Here is a 19,163-nt window from a genome sequence, read left to right on the forward strand (position 1 = left end):
CCCCCCCCTTCTGCTTATGGATCAGACTATAGAACTCTCAACTACATTTCCAGTGCCATGTCTGTGTGCCACCATACTTCCTGCGATATAAAGAACTGAACCTCTGAAGCTGTAAGCAAGCCCACAATTAAATACTGTTTTTTTAAAAAAATATGAGTTCCTTGGTCATGGTGTCTCTTCATAGCAAGAGAATTACTACTAAGATATCATTTTAGTGGCCACATATGTGTTTTTATATTTAAACACATATTTGAACCAGGAACAGTATTGAAATTCACACATGCAATATTCCAAGAGACAGTGTATGTATACTTTGACAGGAAGAGCTATGAGAGGCAGAGACTCCAGAGAGAAGTGGTGCCACTTTCTTTTTTCCCCACAAGTTCTGACTAGAGTGTGTGTGTGTATATATATTATATATATATGTATATGTATATATGTCTGTGTTTGTATGTGTGTGTACATATGTGTGTGTATTTATTTTGGATTTGTAATCATTTTTTCTTACGTGGGTGGAGAGAGATTTTTGAAATTAATTGCTATTAGCAGCACTGAAAGAACATGTCTAGGGGCTGGGGAGATGACTCAAGAGTTTAACAGCACTGACTGTTCTTCCAAAGACTGAGGTTTGATTTCCAGGATCCACAGAGTTCACAACCATCTGTGACTCCAGTTTCAGGGGATCCAATGTTGTCTTCTAGTCTCTATAAGCACCAGGCATGCATGTCATACATGCATACAGCTATACATGCAGGCAAAACATTTACACATATAAATTTTAAAAAAGACCATGTCAAGATTCCCATACCCCCAGGGAAGTTATTCAGAAAGTTGTTAGTATCTCGTGATCAGACTATAAAAGCCTTGTAGTGATATGTCATATTGCAGGAAGTGGGGGTAGGCTTGATTTCTAAGGCATACAAGATTACTTTCTCTGCAGAGTTAAGAGAAGAATGTGTGCTAGAGGGTCAGGTACATGGTGGTGAGACCGAGATGGTGACGGTCCAGCAGGAGACACTGGCAACTGCTATTGATGCTACTGACTGGGTGAGAGACAGGAGCTCTGCTTTACAGACTTTGTGCCCATCTGTGTCACCTGCTTTGTTAAAAGCAAATGGGGGGAGGTGCTTCTTCCCATTGCAAGGATCTCCACTGCATTGTTGAGTAGCTGTGTCTCATGAGGAACCTACAGGAGCTAGAGTTAGTCTGCATCTGGAAGTAAAATGTCATTTGTTTTCTCCGTTCCAGTTTTTCTCCTCTCCTTCTTCAGATGCCCTTTATCAAGTTGAAAACTTCACATTTGTTATTGGTTCAGTGATATCCACCCCCAACCCCAATCATAAAAAGATATTGGATTTTGTGAAAAAAGAGTGTAGACCATCTATCAAGATAGTTTTCCTTTTACGTTTTCTAATAGTGAATTCCACAGTTGAGATCATGACAAGTCCCAACCTTGAGATTAACATTTGTGGCCATGGCTTACTACCTTTTTCATGCTGGCATGGACTTGTGGAAGCTTGAGGAGGCTGACTGTCTTTCTTCACGAGCTTTGCTTGCAGTTTTCTTGTAATGCTTTTGCATGATTTGGGTGTCAGGGCAAGGCTGGCCTTCAGGATAATTTAAGGAAGTGTTCCTTCCTGTTTTTAGTAAAAGGAAAAAGTAGTGTAGAACTTCTATTCGTTCTTTACATGATCTCTGGGATTCACAGCTGAGGGCTGTCTGGCCCAAGAAAGTTGTAGTATTGGAAGGTGGCTGAACCGTAAACTTCACTTCTTTCTTAGACTGTTCTAGGTTGTCCGATCTGTTGGTAGCTCATCTTTCAACCTATTTTAATGTGAGATGTCCAAAACTGTCGTAAAGCTAATACTTTTTGTTATTCATGTCACTAGAACCTGTTCTCTCCATATTGAGGGTTTGTGCCTTCTACTTCTCAAGAACTTACAGATAGATGCTTATGGATACATGCTCATCCCTGTATTAGTGACTTTAATGTTGCTGTGATTAAAACATCATGACCATAAGCAACTTATGGAAGAGTTTATTGGGTCTTACAATTCCAGGGGAACAGGAGGCCACTGTAGTGGGCAGGTGCAGCAGCAAGCAGCAAGGTTGGTGGCATGAGATAGAAAGCCAAGGCCTCATACCTTCAAGTCAGGAAACTACAAGTAGGGTGTGGCTGTGTACTCTCAAAGACCTGCCGTAGCGACATACTCCCTCCAGCAAGGCCAAACTTTCCCAAGCACTGAGCCTATGGAAGCCAATTCTCATTCATTATTCTTCTGCTGTGTCTCCTCTGCCCTGTGTCTGCTCTTACATTTAATAGTACTTGGGTTTTATTTGTATTTTCTAGCTTATAAAAGTGGGACCTCATCTTTCTAGTTTAGTGTTTAAAGTATTTTAGAAAACATTTCTGCCATGCTTGCTGTAATGCTATATCTATAAATAAATATATTCTCTGCTTCTTAGGTGGCTAAGACAGGAGGTCTCAAGCTAGCCTACTGGGGCAGTAGTACAGCATAGTAAGAACTTGTATTTAAAAAAAGATTTTTGGAGTTGGGGAGACGGCTCAAGAAATCACATGCTTGCTACATAGACATGAGGGCCAGAGTTTAGATCCTTAGCCCCTTTGTAAAGAGCGGGGGCATGATCCTTGCGCATGCCTGTAACTGCAGCAAGGGTTGGGGAGAGACAGGAGGATCTGAGGGCTTGCTGGCCTGCTGGTTTAGCCAGATGATCAGCTCCAGTGAGACCCTGACCCCCAAATAAGGTGGAGAGTGGGAGAAGATCCCAGGCGTTGATCTCTGGCCTCTATACTGTGCACACACATGCACAGCCTCCCAATCATTTCCCAGGTACTTCATTAGACTCAAACTTTCATGGCTTGTTTTCTCTTGCATTCAGTTAACCACTTTCTCACTTCCCTGCATTTGATCTGTAATTTACTCTTAGATCTTTTTGATGTATCTGAAACTTAATCTTTGTTATTGAACTTTTAAAACTGTCTCATCTTTGTTATTGAGCCTTTTAAATTCCATCACATCAGAAGCAGCATACCTTATGAAATTTGAATTAAGGTTTTGGAAATTGGTTTACGCCTCCCACTATGCTTTGTCTGGTATCGTTTCCATCATGTGTGAAGATTGTGTAAGGTGCTACCATGGTTGGACTGATCTTCATTTAGGTTACATTAGGTCAGAAACAGGGCTGTTCAGGCTTTATATATCTTCACTGAATGAAGGCTGGACATTTTTAGTCATTTCTTCATTTTTATACCTTCCCCACACCTTTCTTTTTTTTTATAATTTATTTTTTCTCAAATTGTAATTCATTCACACAGTGGTTATAAACACAGAAAGGCAGGATGTGGGGAAGGGAATGACACTGGAGTGTGGGTGATCAGGGGGAATACAGATATCATCAGAACTGGGTATCGGCTGGGTGAAGGTTCAGGGGACAAGTCACTATGACTCTGCCTATGACTCACTTGTCCTTATTTAAGTTGGTATTGTCTTCCAAGGCTACCTATTTACAAGGTCTATGACTACTCAGGCTTGTAAATTTCCAGAAAAGCTGCCTGTTTACATTAGCTTATAGCCATCTGTTTCAATGTTTTCCCACTGAGACCCAAGACTTGGTGTTAGTATACATGTATGACAGGCCTATGGCTGATTCTAGGCCTTCAGTCCCCACACCTTTCATTCTGATTCTCTAACACTAGTCTTATTTTTACTTTGGTTTAGTCGTTTCTTACTTTGATCTGTAATTTTACTCTGTGATTATTTCCATATATTTGAAACTTAATCTTTGTTGTTGAACTTTTAAAGATCATCTTTGCTGATCTTTTATTATTTTGTGTCTCAGATGTTAATTCTACCCAGGACACTTACATCTCCTTTAGTTATGTCATTGAGATGGCAGTGTCCCTCTTCTCTCTCAGCATGCTCACATCTCTTCTTGAATATGAAACATTTATGCCCTAATGTCACATTCGGTCATCTGTATCATTTCTGGATTTGTTTCTCTTTGCTGCAGTATTTCTTTTCCTGCTTCTTTCTTTCTTTCCAGGAAGTTCTGGTTCTAAGCCATCTTGAATTGAATTCTAAATTGTTGGGTAATTATTGACACACATGTCTATGTAATATGAGCATGCAAACAACACATACTGTATTATAAATATAAGTAAATACTCTTGAGCTTTGTACTGGGACATGATTAAGTTATTTGAAGGCACTCTTTCTTTTCAAAGTGTGTTCTAAGTTTAGGCAGGAGCATCTGAGCTTTCAGAGATAATTCGACCCCACACTAGCCAGTCATTGTCCATGTTCACTAGGTTGCTGTGTTCTTGCTAATGAGAACATGACCACTCCCAGGCTAAGTGAGGCAGGATAACTGACAACTCCTTCTTTCTGCTTCTCTACTTTATCTGGGTACTTCCGTGGGCATTAGTTGATGACACTGAAGGCTTGAGAACCTCTACCCACCAGCAGAGCTTTTTGCTCTGCAAATTCTTGCTATATAGCCTCCTCACACTCTCAGTTGTCAACCAAAGGAGACAGCATAGTTTAGGGTGGCCTCTTCAGAGAAGCTCTGGCAGTTTGGGGGCTGACATTTACCTATTCTTAAGAGAGTCTATCATATGTGTTTCACCCCAAATGACTAAACACTTTTCTTGTTGTTATTTAATCATATATCTTTTGCTAAAGAGTATTCTGTCTGCATGTACATACATGCACCCAAGTACATGCCTGGTGCCCACAGACATCAGAAGGTGTCAAAAGCCTTGGTGCTGGGGTTACAGATGACTGTGAAATACGACACAAGTGCTGGCAACTGAACTTGGGTCCTTTGGAAGAAGAGCAAACGCTCTTAACCAATGGGCCATCTCTTCTCCAATTCTCCTGTGGTTTTTTTTTTATCTTGTCTGGAAATGAAATGGATTGTTAGACTCTAATGCATTCAGTAAGCATGTAATCTATTGAGGCAACCCCTGTCCCTGGGCCTCGTGAGGAATATGCCTTCCCCATTGTTAGATGTTAAGGAAGACCTGTCTTCAATCACTTTTCACTGGCATAACACATTTTTTTATAACTGACCCAGACAGGAAACCCCACTTCTATGGTTTTTGTCAGAATCCTAGTACCTCAAAAGACACAGCAGAACCTTTAAAGCCAAATCCAGTAAGGATATAATGCTCGAGGCAAATACAACTGAAGAAAACCCAGTCACAGCAGATTGGAAATCAATGGCCAGAAGCTAAAACTGCTGCCTCTTTCCAAGAGACAGCACTTCAGCTCAGCATGCTGTCTCATCAGGGCAGCAGATTTCCCCGGAAGCACCCCAGCTTGGCCTACATACTCTATGATGCTTGCGCTTGTTGTGGCTGTGACCTGCTTCCTGAGCAGAGAACGGGCAGAACCCGCTGGAGTGGGTGAATGATCAACATCTGGATGTCCTCCCTCCCCTTCCGGCCCCCTCTTTAGGAACTAGGTTACTTTCTTTGTTAGCCCCTCCCTAAGGGCTCTGCTGTTCAGGTTCATACCACTGCACAACAAGGACAAGAAAGCACCCAACAAAAACAAGGGGAGCTTCAGGCCTGGATGTGGCCTGTGCTTCTTTTTACCACATAGATCTAAACTGTGATGAAATATTCCTGAACCAGGGAAATGGAGAAAATATTCATCTAATCTGAATCTTTCAGTAGCTGCAGACGATGAGTTTAATGTATTAAGGGACACTGAAGGAAATCAGGTCTGAATGGTTTAATATTTTCAGAATTACCTCTGCATAATTTGGGTCACTGTGTGTGCGATGAAAATAGGGATATAAAAAGTAGTGCCTTGAAGCCACATAAAGAATATTCCAGAAGCCCCGTACGACTGAGAAGGGCAGGCCTGCATTTAGATAAAGAACATGACAAAAAGCAAGAAGTCATTAACAGTAACGTGATCTAGCCTGATGAGAAAAGGCACTTTATCAACTTCAAGCTTGGATTGTGTTGCTGAAGTCTTGGGCTGCACCGGCTGTCCCTGATGAAGACTTTAGAGCCCTTATCAAAGTCACATGACATACATGTGGCCTGGCTCTGCCCACCAGAATGTTCGCAAGCCCTCTACCTGTCTACCAGGGTTCTGGCAGGGAATGGAGGCTGGTACTACCCTCCCCTCTGGGTACTGTTTACATAGTGACATGTTTACTTATATACTGCAGTCTTTTGCACAGTGCTCCAAAGTCAGTAGAGTCTTTCTGCATGTTCCCCTACACAAAGGTTGAGCTTTCATACTTCTCTTGCAGATTAAGAAATGGGGGCACTACAGAGTTAACAGAAGTGAAGTGACTTGGCCAGTGTCCCAAATGCAAGGACCTAATCAAAAACAAAAGACTACAGTGTTGCTTATTAGAACGCACCGGGTCCTTCCATACAGCATTAGTGAAGGATGCTGGAGTCTGGAGGCCATTTTATGGGTTATGTTTTCTGATTCTGCTTCACTCAGTATTTCCTAGAGCACTGTCTGTGCATAGTTGAACATTACCTTCCACAAGAGGCAGCAGGGTCCAGGGCACAGGACTGAGCAGCAGGCTATCTGGAGGTGACGTGAGTGACGTGGTCTTCTGTTACTGTCTGATGGTGTGACGCTTCTTCAAAAAGCAGCACTCATCTACTGCTGACGGAAGAGTAGACACACGCTCCTAGGAAGAAGTTCCTAGCATGGCTCTCAACCCAGCAACCCCTGGAGGGCCTGGGTTTACTGTCAGGAGCAAAGGTTCAGGCTTCAGATTTCTATGAGTCATATGTGCAGTTGGCTGTCGAGTTCATTAGGAGTGTATTTCAGCAGGTTAAACAGGGACGGTTCTGTCACACAGCCAATCACTGGAAGGAGCTCACATGGATATCGCCTGCAGTGATCTCTAAGCTCCCCGCTTCATGCTTAGAGTGAAACTAACGCTTATACATTAAGTTATACTTGTTTCACATGATCATCAGTACCCCCACCAAGCTTGTCAATGTCAAGTCGTTTGGAACAGCGCTGACCTTGATGATAAAGCACACATTAATGTGTCAAAAGCAGTCAGGAAAGCTGAGCCAGCACTGGAACACCACAAGGAGTTAATTCTGCAATAGTGTGGAGTATTAAATGTGGAGCTGTAGTGGCCTGATTGTGTGGCAGGTATCATCAGCGTACAAAATCATGGCCTACTTTTCCTTAGAGACTGTATGCAGGCAATGCTCCTACTAAAGTGTGAATACCAAGATCTAACCATGTAGTAGATATTTGTACTTTTTCCCCCCTTCCTTCTCCCTCTTGCTCCAGCCCACTCACTCCGGCCCAAAGGTTTATGTAAGTACACTGTAGCTGTCTTCAGACACCCACAAGAGGGCATCAGATCTCGTTATGGATGGTTGTGAGCCACCATGTGCTTGCTGGGATTTGAACTTATGACCTCCAGAAGAGCAGTCAGTGCTCTTAACCACTGAGCCATCTCAGCAGCCCAGTATTTGTACTTTTTGACGTGATCACGATGCAAAGGGAAAAAGAATACGAGTAACCGAATCTTTTTCTTTACCTCATACAAAGGGTTTGCCGTGAGCCTGCAAGTCATCTTGTCTAACCCGAAAGCTGTGTTTAAGCGCCGTGGATCTCAGCCAGGGATGCAAGAATCTGACTTTCTAAAGCAGATCACAACAGTTGAAGAACTGGAACCGAAAGCTAGTAACTGCACCAAGGTACTTCCTTATCTCCCTCATGCAGCTGAACCTTGAGTGCTGACAGGGCGGCTGTTTATATTGTCCCCTTCCTCTGCAGGTTCTCGTGTGGCACACTCGGACAGAGAAGGTCAATCTAGCCAATGAGCCAAAGTACCACCTGGACACAGTGAACATTGAAGTGTAGCCGCCAGGACCAGCAGGGGAGGAAGAGGAAGTCTGGAGCTTAGGCTGCTGCTCATTCAGGTACTGGTCCTTTGCCTTCAGCCTTTCCTGTCAGCCAATGGACATCCATTTCGACAGCTACCTGGATGCTTCAAAATGTGTTGTCTTCATCTGTTCTGCATGTGTTCTCTGAATTGGAAGATTTTTGTACAGTGAAGCTACACGACACTGGAAAGAACACCAGGGTATCTCACACTGCTCCTCCCTCCCTCCCTTTCACCAAGCCATCTCATAGCTGGGAGAATGAAATAGGTTTTAGAATATTCCGTCAATTAAACATTCCCAATTAAATTCTTGGCTTCATAACATGAAATATTTGGAAAGCTGGTGGCAGTGTACACTGTAGGAAATAAAACCCACAAATAAAAAAAGGTGTGTGGATTCATCTGTTTAATATAGGGAAATAACATTTTGTCAATACTAGGCACCATAAAATGTAAACACAATTACTGTCATAAACCTGGATATACCTTCAAGGATTAAAAGTGGCTTTGTTTTAGTTACCCTGTGTGCATATAGTGCAGAAAAAGGTCTTTATATTAGCACTATGTACATGAGAAGAGGTCCACATTACAAGAGGCAATGGAAATTTGAATTCTGAAACCTTCATTGAGTTTTACAGTACCATCCAGGTTTATCTGCGTTCACTAACCACGTTCCCTGTTAAGCACATCATAACAACAGCACAGTGGAGTGAGTGATGAATAAAAGAATTTGATACACTAGAAAACAGTGCTCAGTGATACATTTACATTCTATTTATATGATTAAACATTTGATCATACAGTACCTTCCTACAGGATTACTGGCTAATTTAGGGGTAGGGTTTATACTGTTAGAGGTATTACTAACATGATAACTACTTCCCTTATATGCAAACGTTAGAGCTATAATTTTGAGAATAAAACCGATTATGCAAGTTAACTGAGCAGCTTCTCAATGTGGTTTATGACATCATGGGAAATATGAGCAAAGCTGCCCTCCACACAAGATGGTTTCTCAACCTGCTTTCACATCAAATTTAATCAGCACAGACCAACACGGTCAATCAGGTAATTCTTAATGTGAACAAATGGGGGAAAGAAAAAAAATATGTATGTACATGAATAAATGGGAACTAGATGCCTTTGTCGCGAGGAATGTCAGGTGTCGGTTCTGGATGAGACTCTGGTGCAGCTCCTTACTTCCACAGCTGTGTGCTCAGAGTCTGCCCCGATGAGCTTCCAGACCACCCTGCTGTCGTGCTGGGGGGCTGGCCAAAACCTGCACTAGCATTTGCACTACTGAGGTTCATGGCAGCCATCTGCTGATTCATCTGTGAAACACAAAAGGATCAGTTTACGAGGACGATTCACTTTTCACTCTTGACTCTTTAGCTACAGCCAGACACTTCATCAGATGTGAAAATTAGTGGAGACACTGGAGGTAGACCACACAGAAGTCTCTCTACTGAAATCAAACAACTACTTTTTTCTGAGTTAGGCATTACTTATAAAGTAATCCATAATTAGTTCACTTTCTAAATTAACCACAACTGAAAACCACACCAAAGTAATCTTTGATTTTGTATCTGACTGAATCCATCACTCTTCTGTGACTCCCAAGGACTGAGAAATTTTAGAAAGTAAAACATCCTAAAATTACCCTAACATTGACAAAATACCTGTAATTCTCTATTAACATCCTAAATGGCCCTAATATACTTCATAAACATTAGAAAGGTCATATAACATATGTTTTAGGTTTTATGTTATAGTAACAAACAGCTAAAATTGAATTTTACTATATGCTGTACAATAAACAACTGCATGCATTTTTCTTCCAGGCTCGAATCCAATATACTTATCAGGCTCTTAGAACAGTGTTTCTCTCACTACCCAGTTTGGTGACGGAACGAGAGACGCAGGATTTACTGAAAATAGTTTCAAACCTATTCTCAACATTAGCTGTGTTCTTTGTACAGAATTTTATTTTTAATTTTTTGAAAACCTAAGACATAATAACCACAAATGTGTCTACAGGCAGGCAGACTCCACCTTCCCCTCTGCTCACGAAGATTCATATGACGTTGTTGACACTGGCTCTCCTGAAATTTAACCTGAGTCGAGTGAGCCTCAGCATCATGGTCACAAAAAAGTTGTTACTAATATCTGACACATTTTCGAAGTTTCCAATGCATAAGCAGTGTGTGCAGGTATTCCTATACACCTCAACTGTAACAGCATAGGAGCACTTGTAAGCTGTACGGTGATTTTGTGAATGTTAGTTAGCAGGCAATGTTCTGAAGGGTTTGAGCGGTCCTGGTTCCTGTAAGATGCTTTAGTGGATCATCATGCAGGAAAGGGACTGGAACCATGAGCACTAAGTCTCTCTGTGTGGAGCGACAACAGAAATGTTACTCCTTGCTTTAACCTAAGCCAGACAGACATGGAATTTATCAGTGAATACCTGAGGTAAGCAGGTTTACATTCTCACCATAGGGGCTCCTGAGCCAACGGATGTTCCTCATAAATCAACAGGCAGTAACCACATGACAGAGGCAGCCTTGATCCCTCATCAAACTGTGCTTTGAGAATATGAAGCTGGATTTCTTTCTCATTGATAAGAATTAATAAAAAAAGATGCAAGCTTATCAGTGAAGATAACTCTCGTCTAAGTGGACTATAAAGAGATCCCACCCAGGAGCCGAGTAAGCATGGCACCAAGCCAAGGAGTTAAGGTGTGTCTCTTATATGCTCCCCAAGGTAACTTCTAGCTAGTTACGTGCATGTTCGCCATTACAACTCCGTTACAGTCTGAAATGGGAAAAGGAAAACTCCTAACATTTATTTATAGAATACTCTTAGTAAGGACAGTAGCTAGTCATTTATCTATAAACACTTGGATCTGATCAAACTTATCCCTTTCTTATGTTCCTCAATAGCTTTCAAAGCAAATAAGAGTACCCAAAATACAAATGTGGTTTCTTGCGTATTAGGATGGTAGCCTTACCTGTGAGAGGTTCCACTGAGGCTGCTGGGCTTGTGGCAGGCCGAACTTACTCTGTGGTGCACCCATTTGTCCCACCATTCCTCCCTGAGGGCCAACAACATTCTGAGGAAGTGGCATCACTCCAGTCTGTGCGTTTCCCATGAACCCATTGTGCATGGGCATGCCCACCATCATGCCTGTATTCTGTCCCATCATATTTCCTATAAGGCCAGGAGCTGCAGGCACTGGGACGCCCATGGAAGGAAACCCTTGAAACGCGGCCGGTGCTTGTGAGGTAAATGGTATATTTGTGGGTCCCATAAACACACCTGTATTGTAAGAACCATGAATAAAAAAGAAAAGAACAGGTCAACAAGAGGCTCTTTTATATGGCTGTACTCCTCTCCAGAAACAAAAAAAGGGCAGACAGCTGAAAACAACCCAAGCCTCAACCTTCAGAGCCTGTTATTTCCAGGATGCAGACAGACGTCTGGTATGCTGCACAGACTCACAGCCTAAGAGTACATGCTGCCCCTGATGACTCGGGCAGGTAGAGTGGTAGTGATTTGTTTTATAAGGAAGTAGGTGAGTGGCCACACAGTTTCAGTCTATATGTGAAATAAGCTTATTTTGGGACGAAGGGTCTGATGGATTAAAACTGAATAAATCATATGCTTATAATTTCACTATAATGAAAGACACTTCCAAGTTTTGCATAATTATATGTATGTATAGTTCTGACTGCTTATTTGTTTACCTGCAGAGGAAACAAAAGTATACACAAAGTCAAATTTCATGTAACTCCAAATCCAGTAATTCCTGAACAATACCTCCTGTCTTATAAACTTGTAGAGCAATATTAAGTGATATGTGAACAACTTGTTAAGTCTCAAATGAATAAAGTTCTGTGAATCCTATATTGTTTAATTCTAATGCTTCATTCATTTCAGTTATATAAGCTGGAACAGAAGCATCCACTACTACCATAGGAAAATGTAACTGATGTAGTTTCAGAGGATGTATTCTATAACACCATGTCACTGACTGGAAGCAGAGCTCAACATCAATTACCAGGAGTGCTTTGCTGTGCTCCTGTACCATACAGAGATAAGATGGAGTCTTTGGAGAGTTGTTTCTTTGCTACTTCTTCTGACTTTGTAGTTTGCTCAGTAAACAGATCCAGGTCCCCAGACGTTACCGTAGACAGGGTAGCAGCTGCTGGTATGGAGGCAGTCCCCTGGGAAGAACACCAAAGCAACTGTTAATGTCCATGCAGCCCGGCTCATCTATCACTAACGGTCACATTCAATTATGAACTTGGTAGTATATTCTAAGAGGAGAATGCTGACATCTCTGAAGATCACTTTCCAGCCTCCACACAAGCATCTAGAATGCAGGTAAAATGTCATGGCATGACCTGTAGTGAAAACCAAGGAGCCCGGAGCTCCCCCAGCTCCTAAGCAGCTGGGAAAGCGCAGTTTTCCCAGCTCATGGTCCTGGATCACAGTGGGTATGACAACATGCAGGTGCAGTCTGAAGACTGCCACCACTTCTCTCAAGAACTAGGGTCACTCGGAATAAAGAATGTTACAACTTGCAGAAGCAAAGGTTCTGTAACGGTAGATTAAAAGCTTTTATCTTTTCAAAGCTATACCATAAAACATTTGCACATCTATTCTAGTTTATTTTAATAATACTAGAATCCATCTAATCCAGAAAGTAAGTACAGAAAACTGGCTACCTATATTCAGCCATATCCTTCATGCTAGTCAGAGGCAAATCAATACAAGTAATTTAGATATGTATTATAAAACAAGTTTTCCATTAACTGACTATATCTTACACAAAGATAGATTTACATAATTATAACTGATACACTTGCTTAATCATTTGTTTTAAATAATGAAGAAAATAAAAGATTCTCTGAAGTCTAGTAAACACTGGTTCATATTCTTCTGAAGCTTCAGATAGAGGTAGATTAACAAGCAGAAGTTAAATTCACATGTTCATTGTCCTGGATAGAACACCATGCAGTAAATTACCATCAAAGCATTTCGTTCAAACTTATTTAAGAAGAACCATATTTTGACTCTGACTAACAGAGCAAGACTTGTAAGAGACATAGAAAAAGTTGTCTTATTTTATAAAAACTCTAAAATGTGTAAGAAATTAGACACGACAGACTACCAAACCTAATAGTGTCTTTTAATCTGACTGTATTTTGGTTACTAATGAAGAAGCATGGCATCACAGCGGCCAATATAATGTTTCCTAGCCAGTTTTGCTGGATGTGATCCCTACTCTTGAGTCTTGGGCTAAGGTCCCCTTACATTTACACGTCACCTGACTTCTGTCCTATAAAATGAGGGCAGGCTTTGTAACCACAGGTGGTTTGTAATGAAATGGATAACGATGCAGTTATTATTAATAGTGATAACAAAATGACATCAGCATGTGACCCTTCCATCACATCCTTCTGTGCAACACTGGAATCTACTCAGCACCTTGGTTACCGCCATTCTTGACAAGTGAGACATAATCACAAAAACGCCCAAATGTTGAGGGAAATACTAATTCTGGTTTCACAGTAGACAGTCTAAAGAACAACTTCACGGTCTAAATATTATGGAAGTAAGTTTGAACATCTACGTCAACATAGACACTGGCTAAAACTGGCCTGGCTAAGCCACGTGCCTACCAAGCACTGAGATCTGCTGTCTATTAGTGGTGTGTCTGTGATCATTTCACCACCAGAGTGCCTGCTGTTGTGTAACTCAGGCTTTCTGGCCTTTTGGGAATCCCAGGGCTGGTGTCAGCACTTGTATATATTCATATTCTGTCTGTCTATCTCCCCACTGCCTCCCTTCCTGTTGTATGTAGACAGGAAAGGACTGCTGAACCCAGTTCCTCCCACCCTCTCTACATGTACACTCTGGTCAGCTACTCCCAAGTCGATGGTAAACCCAGGCTATGTTTATACCTGTGTAAATCTTTGACTAAAATTTACATATGCTCAGCACTCATATACATATGCACATCGAAGTTATACTTTATTGGCAAAGATAGTATTTGAAAATGTACTTGGATTTTAATCTTAGCATGTAGCTTGGATAAACAAACGCTAATTCTTATCATAAATTATTGTATAGGACTCAATACAACTGGCAAAATTTTGGTTCATAAACAGTGTTCAAGAAAAGAATTATGATATTATTTTTAAATGAACTATGCAATGGTTAAGAATTTACTCTCTGCTCAAATCTAAAGGATCTCGTCTACTCTGTCCTGTGCCTTAAGGCAGGAAAGTTCCCTCCCACAGACCAGCAGGATTGGTTATTGTGCAGTTGTTTTAGTTTGTTCTGAAATTAAAAGTATGTAAAATAAAGACGACACAGGAAAAAAAGAGAGCATTTACTGCTCTCCTGGAAGACCCATGTTAATTCCCCAGAACCTACATGGTGGCTCATGACCTCCTGTAACTCCAGTTCTGGGGGAAATTAATGTTTTCTATCAGCCTCCTTGAGTGTGTGTGCGCATAAACAAGGCTTTTTTAAAAAGGAAGGAAAGAGAAAAACCTTACCATCCTATGAACCTATGCTTGTATGGGTCATAACAGACTCTACTGTAACCGTCTCAACAGCTGTAGTACCAAAGTAGCTAAAAACTATAAATCAACAGAAGTGGCTGTGTTTGAATAAAACTTTCTGTTTAAACAAAATAAAACTGCAAGACTAGCTTGCTAAACCTTGGCCTAAAGAATAGGTTTTCAGCCACTGACGGTTCAGGGACAATTTCAAAGTGAAGTGTTGTCACAAAGAACCACATTTCACTGCATACCTGAGCTGGGGGCATGACAGTTGCAGGTAAAGGATTAGAAATCATTGGTCCAAAAATGTCCAGATCATCATTCAGGGGTGGCACTGTGGTTGTGTTTCCATTGGTCACTGGTGCCTCAGCAGGACCATCTGAAAGGAATACACACTGTGTCAATACGGAATCTCTTAAATTATAGCAAATAGGGTTCTATTTTTTAAATTTATTTTTTTTAAATAAGAACAATTCAAAAGATTTTTTTAAAAAATAAGAACAATTCAAAAGAAAACATTGTGTTCCTTGCACCCTAGGACTTAAAGAGGGCACTTCAGTTTTGCTTCCTCTCCCAGAAGTGGATTCTACTAGATTCCAGGTATAACTCCAACCTTTCTGAACAAATGATAGCATACTACTCACAACAGTCTGAAGACTTACTTTTTTTTGAAATCACTAATGGATTTTACCTACACCCACATCACACACACAACAACGTACCAGCTCCAGCTTCTCTCCATCCTAGACTGCTCACTATATGGTATTTTAATGGTAAGCTCTTGATATCACTCCCATAAATATTCCTTATTACTACAAAAGCTACACTTATACAAAATTATTGAAAAGACAATTCTTAATAACTTCTAATAACCTTAATTGAAACATTTTGACCTTGCACTTCAGTAAATACAAGTTCCCAGTGAATTTTAAAACATGCTGTCTTTGCGCACTACCTTTGACCTGTCTCACAGAAATTATTGTTTCAATTTATTCTGAAGGTCAGTTTCTAATTTTCAGTATTTGAAAGAAAACAGATAAGGATTCATTATCACCATCATTATTACGACCACATTGTCCTAGATGTTTTTAAAGAATGTCGACATGTTGTGATTTCTGTCCCATGAAATGTGATACTTTAGCTGTCTCCAGGTTCTAGGGTAGAGAGATCCAAGACTGACTCTGTTGCGGATCATCTAGTTAAGTAGCGAAGTTCATGCGTCTTAGCTATGTGACAGTCTTCTGATCCCTAGGCCAGTGAGCTGTGTGGCCTGTCTCCAAACCACATTTCTGCAAAAGCCATAGAGTCACTGGAATAGTGTGCTGGAAAAAAACGGATAGTAACAGCAGGCTGTATGGCCAAAAATATATGAAAAGTGTCATCTTGAAATGCATTATTTCATGTATTTGATACAATGCTTTAAAAAGCCACATAATTACAACCATGCCTAACTACAAAGGAGTACCTAAATTTTTCAAAATTAAGACCCAATTTTTAAATGTTTAGTAATTTATTTGTACTAAGTAAAGGAAGTAAACATTTGAAAACCATTCAAATACAGATTCTCTCTCTTTCCATTCCACTGTCTGTACAAAGTCCAGTGATGTGCAGAGAAATACAGATGGGCAGGGTCGGCGACAGACGAATGGGAGGAAGACAACTGGGGTGAGACCATCCCTCAGTTAATGAAACTTACTACAACATAGAAGCAGTTAAACAGTCTTCTGATCAAAGGACCACTACAGCATGGTCTTTAGTGACAGAATAAAAGCTAAGATGTTGAAAACCACTTTTAAAATATGGTTATTCATATTAAACATGGTAAATCATCATAAGTTGAGATAATTTATATCTTGTTTCTGCATTTATACACACTTAAGTTAGACTTTAGCATTAATTCACACTTCAAACTGAGTCCCCAGAAGCAATTGCCTTCAGCACGTTTTTCTACCTTTAAAACTGCACCTCTATTTCCTGTAAGCATGACTATAAATACCCCAGATTCCTTTTCTCATATTTACTAGTGTTCAACAAACTACTGGTGCTCAATAAATATTAACTGCGTTCAACTTTTACTTGAATAGCAGAGTCATCAGGTGGTCACAATCTATTCTCAAAGATAATGAAATAACGTCAAAGAGCAACATGAAATTTTCTGTACTGCCAAACCAGTTTAAGGTGGGTAAGAAGGTGATACGCAACAGATGTCGTATCTGTCATTACCATTTTGACAGAGCATGAACATTCAGCCTTGAGTACAACCTGTCACAATGACCCATCAAGTCCAATTCCTCAGTTTCCTACTGAGTTAACAAAGCCCTAGCAGATTCAACCACGCCCTTCTTAGTAGTAAAGTTCTTGAAGCTTTCTAAATGTTTGTGTTGTTCAAGGAACTTTTTTTTTTGTAGTCAAGAAGTCATTTAAAGTTTTTGTTCCTTAATCAAATGTTGTTTGGAATCCCTTCATATTAAAATATATTCCTTGCTTTATGGGATGAAATAAACCCTAAGTGAATTAATTTGTAGGCTCAAGTCACATGAACCACTTTAAAACTCCAAGTTTTAAATTGTTTTCTAACTTTTATTTGGCTAACTTGCCAAAAAAAACTGAGATGCCCTTAAAAAGTCATCTTTGCTCTCCTGCACTGTCTGTCCTACTCCATTTATAAGCCCCTGTACCAAGGTCCCAGTCGACTGTGCCAGGGGATCAGCACTGCAGCCTGGCCAACCTCAAGTCAGGCATGGTCTAATGAGCAGGTACCATAGGTAGCCCCAGAGAGAGGGGGGCGGAGAGGGGGAGGGGAGAGGGAGGGGGAGGGAGAGGGAGAGGGAGAGGGAGAGGGGGAGGGGAGGAGGAGGGGGAGGGGGACGGAGAGGGAGAGGGGGAGGGGGAGAGAGAGGGAGAGGGAGAGAGAGAGAGAGACAGAGAGAGAGAGACAGAGAGACAGACAGAGAGACAGACAGAGAGACAGATGGGGGCGGGGGGTGGGGGTGGCAAAATATGCAAGCAAACAAGGCTGCTGGTCAGTGTTCCAGTAAGTGGGCTAAGTTGCCCTACAGCGTGCACTTAGTACACATGGCCACAAAACAAAAACATTGTAGAAACTGTTTATAAAATGCGGAACTGAAACCAGGAAGGTTAAGTTTCACGACAACAAGGTATGCTTCTTCTCAAGCCTTCCACTTAAAGCATGTACCTTGAAGGGTTCAGAGGACACCTTCTCTGCATAATGGGGGAGGGGTTAAAAAAGCAGGCTTAGTGGAGAGAAAGAAATGCTCCTATGCAGGAAATTAGTCTGTTGCCTAAAGCAAACACCAATATGATCCGGATTTAAGATCACTGTTTTCCCTGAGCTGAAGACGACTTTTTTAAACTAAAGAATTAAAGATGTATTCTTTAGTTGTGTGTCTTGGAGGGTGATGTGCAGGAGACCTGGAGGTACAGGTGGCTGTGAGCCTGCTGACATGAGTGCTGGGAACCAAGCCCAGGTTCTATGCAAGAGCAGAGCACACTAAAGGCGGTGCCCCATCTCTCCAGCCTAGGAAGGGCTTCCTTGATTCTCTGTAGCCTCATGAGTTTTCATGAACACATTACAGCCCATGCTTAACAGGTTTTGTTAAAGTAATTTTAAATGAGTCTAGAAATACCAATAACCTGAAGGCATGAATGTGCTTTGAGGTAAGGCAACTCCCCTCTCCCCACTCTAAAGCTCCATATATGAGCAAGCAGCTCTTTTTCTGATCTTCTCTTACCCTTCCCATCCTCTGGACCTCTTCTAGGGCATGGTCTAAACCTGCTGCCCATTGTCACCACCAGTAACATCCACTACATACTCCTTAACCTCTTCAAACACTTCCTTATCCTTATTTACCCACTCCCAAAACAAGCAAACAGTTTTCCCTGAAAAGTTTTCTAAAGCTCTTCCACTGACTAAAAGAGTGCTGTGGTAGCAGGCACAGTCCCGAGTGTGTCAGGAAGGTTAGCTCATAGAAGCTACTGGATACTCTCCTTTGTTGATAGTTGTTTGTATGGATGGCAGTAGTTAACTACTACACAAAACTAGTATCAGCAGAGGTAATAAGCAAATTCTCAATTCAACTACTGCAGTAAGGCTGCAAGGTAGCCAATCCCAAGACTTCATCAGCTAATGATCACTTATTCCTTCCACTTTCAGGTCTGAGGATCAACTGTGGCAACTCAGCTATACCATTATTTGATCTGTTCTCTGCTTTGCAGCTTACTTTATGTAGTTATGTGGTTACATAATATAGTTATGAATGTCGCAAAGGCCAGTGTTTTCTCCTTCCTACTACATCTAATCTCCTTAGGTGACTGGGAGAAATCGTTACAGCAGGTGTCTGTCTGTCTGTCTGTCTGTCTGTCTGTTTCTGGACTCCGACCTGGCTGCTCTGCATGTTCACGTCTCACAGTAAACATCTTGTAGAGTTACCCTTAAAGAGAGATTTCTTTCCTGCTCATACCCCCTGTAGTTACTGCTCCATTTCCTTCCCTGTGTAGAGACCATACCTCTCCAGGCCCACAGATGTGTACGGACTTTCCCCTGTTGGCCGTCCCAGTCCCTCACAACCACTGACCGTCTTTGCATTCCTACCAGCTTCAGGTTACTCTTGTGTGAGTTGAGGGCACTGATTTCTTCGCCTTCATTCTGCTTGCTCAGTC

General features: G+C 41.3%; 2 protein-coding genes across 3 annotated transcripts in view; one reads left to right on the forward strand and one right to left on the reverse strand.

Moving 5' to 3' along the window:
* B3gat2 (beta-1,3-glucuronyltransferase 2) overlaps nucleotides 1-8,277 on the forward strand; it is an 85,058-nt gene extending 76,781 nt beyond the window's left edge. The window contains exons 3-4 of the mRNA XM_028767235.1: nucleotides 7,575-7,723; nucleotides 7,803-8,277. Of these exons, the coding sequence (XP_028623068.1) occupies nucleotides 7,575-7,723; nucleotides 7,803-7,889 (236 nt within the window). The 3' untranslated portion in view covers nucleotides 7,890-8,277. The remainder of the gene's footprint in view (nucleotides 1-7,574; nucleotides 7,724-7,802) is intronic.
* Nucleotides 8,278-8,300: 23 nt separating this feature from the next.
* Nucleotides 8,301-19,163, reverse strand: part of Smap1 (small ArfGAP 1) — a 76,539-nt gene continuing 65,676 nt past the window's right edge. For both annotated transcript variants that reach the window (XM_028767233.1, XM_028767234.1), the window contains 4 exons: nucleotides 14,735-14,862; nucleotides 11,969-12,134; nucleotides 10,919-11,226; nucleotides 8,301-9,242 (listed from right to left, as the gene is read on the reverse strand). In XM_028767233.1, coding sequence (XP_028623066.1) covers nucleotides 9,108-9,242; nucleotides 10,919-11,226; nucleotides 11,969-12,134; nucleotides 14,735-14,862 — 737 coding nt within the window. In that variant the 3' untranslated portion in view covers nucleotides 8,301-9,107. The remainder of the gene's footprint in view (nucleotides 9,243-10,918; nucleotides 11,227-11,968; nucleotides 12,135-14,734; nucleotides 14,863-19,163) is intronic.

Source organism: Grammomys surdaster, unplaced genomic scaffold, assembly GCF_004785775.1.
Source record: "Grammomys surdaster isolate TR1022 unplaced genomic scaffold, NIH_TR_1.0 171, whole genome shotgun sequence".
Lineage (NCBI taxonomy): Eukaryota > Metazoa > Chordata > Mammalia > Rodentia > Muridae > Grammomys > Grammomys surdaster.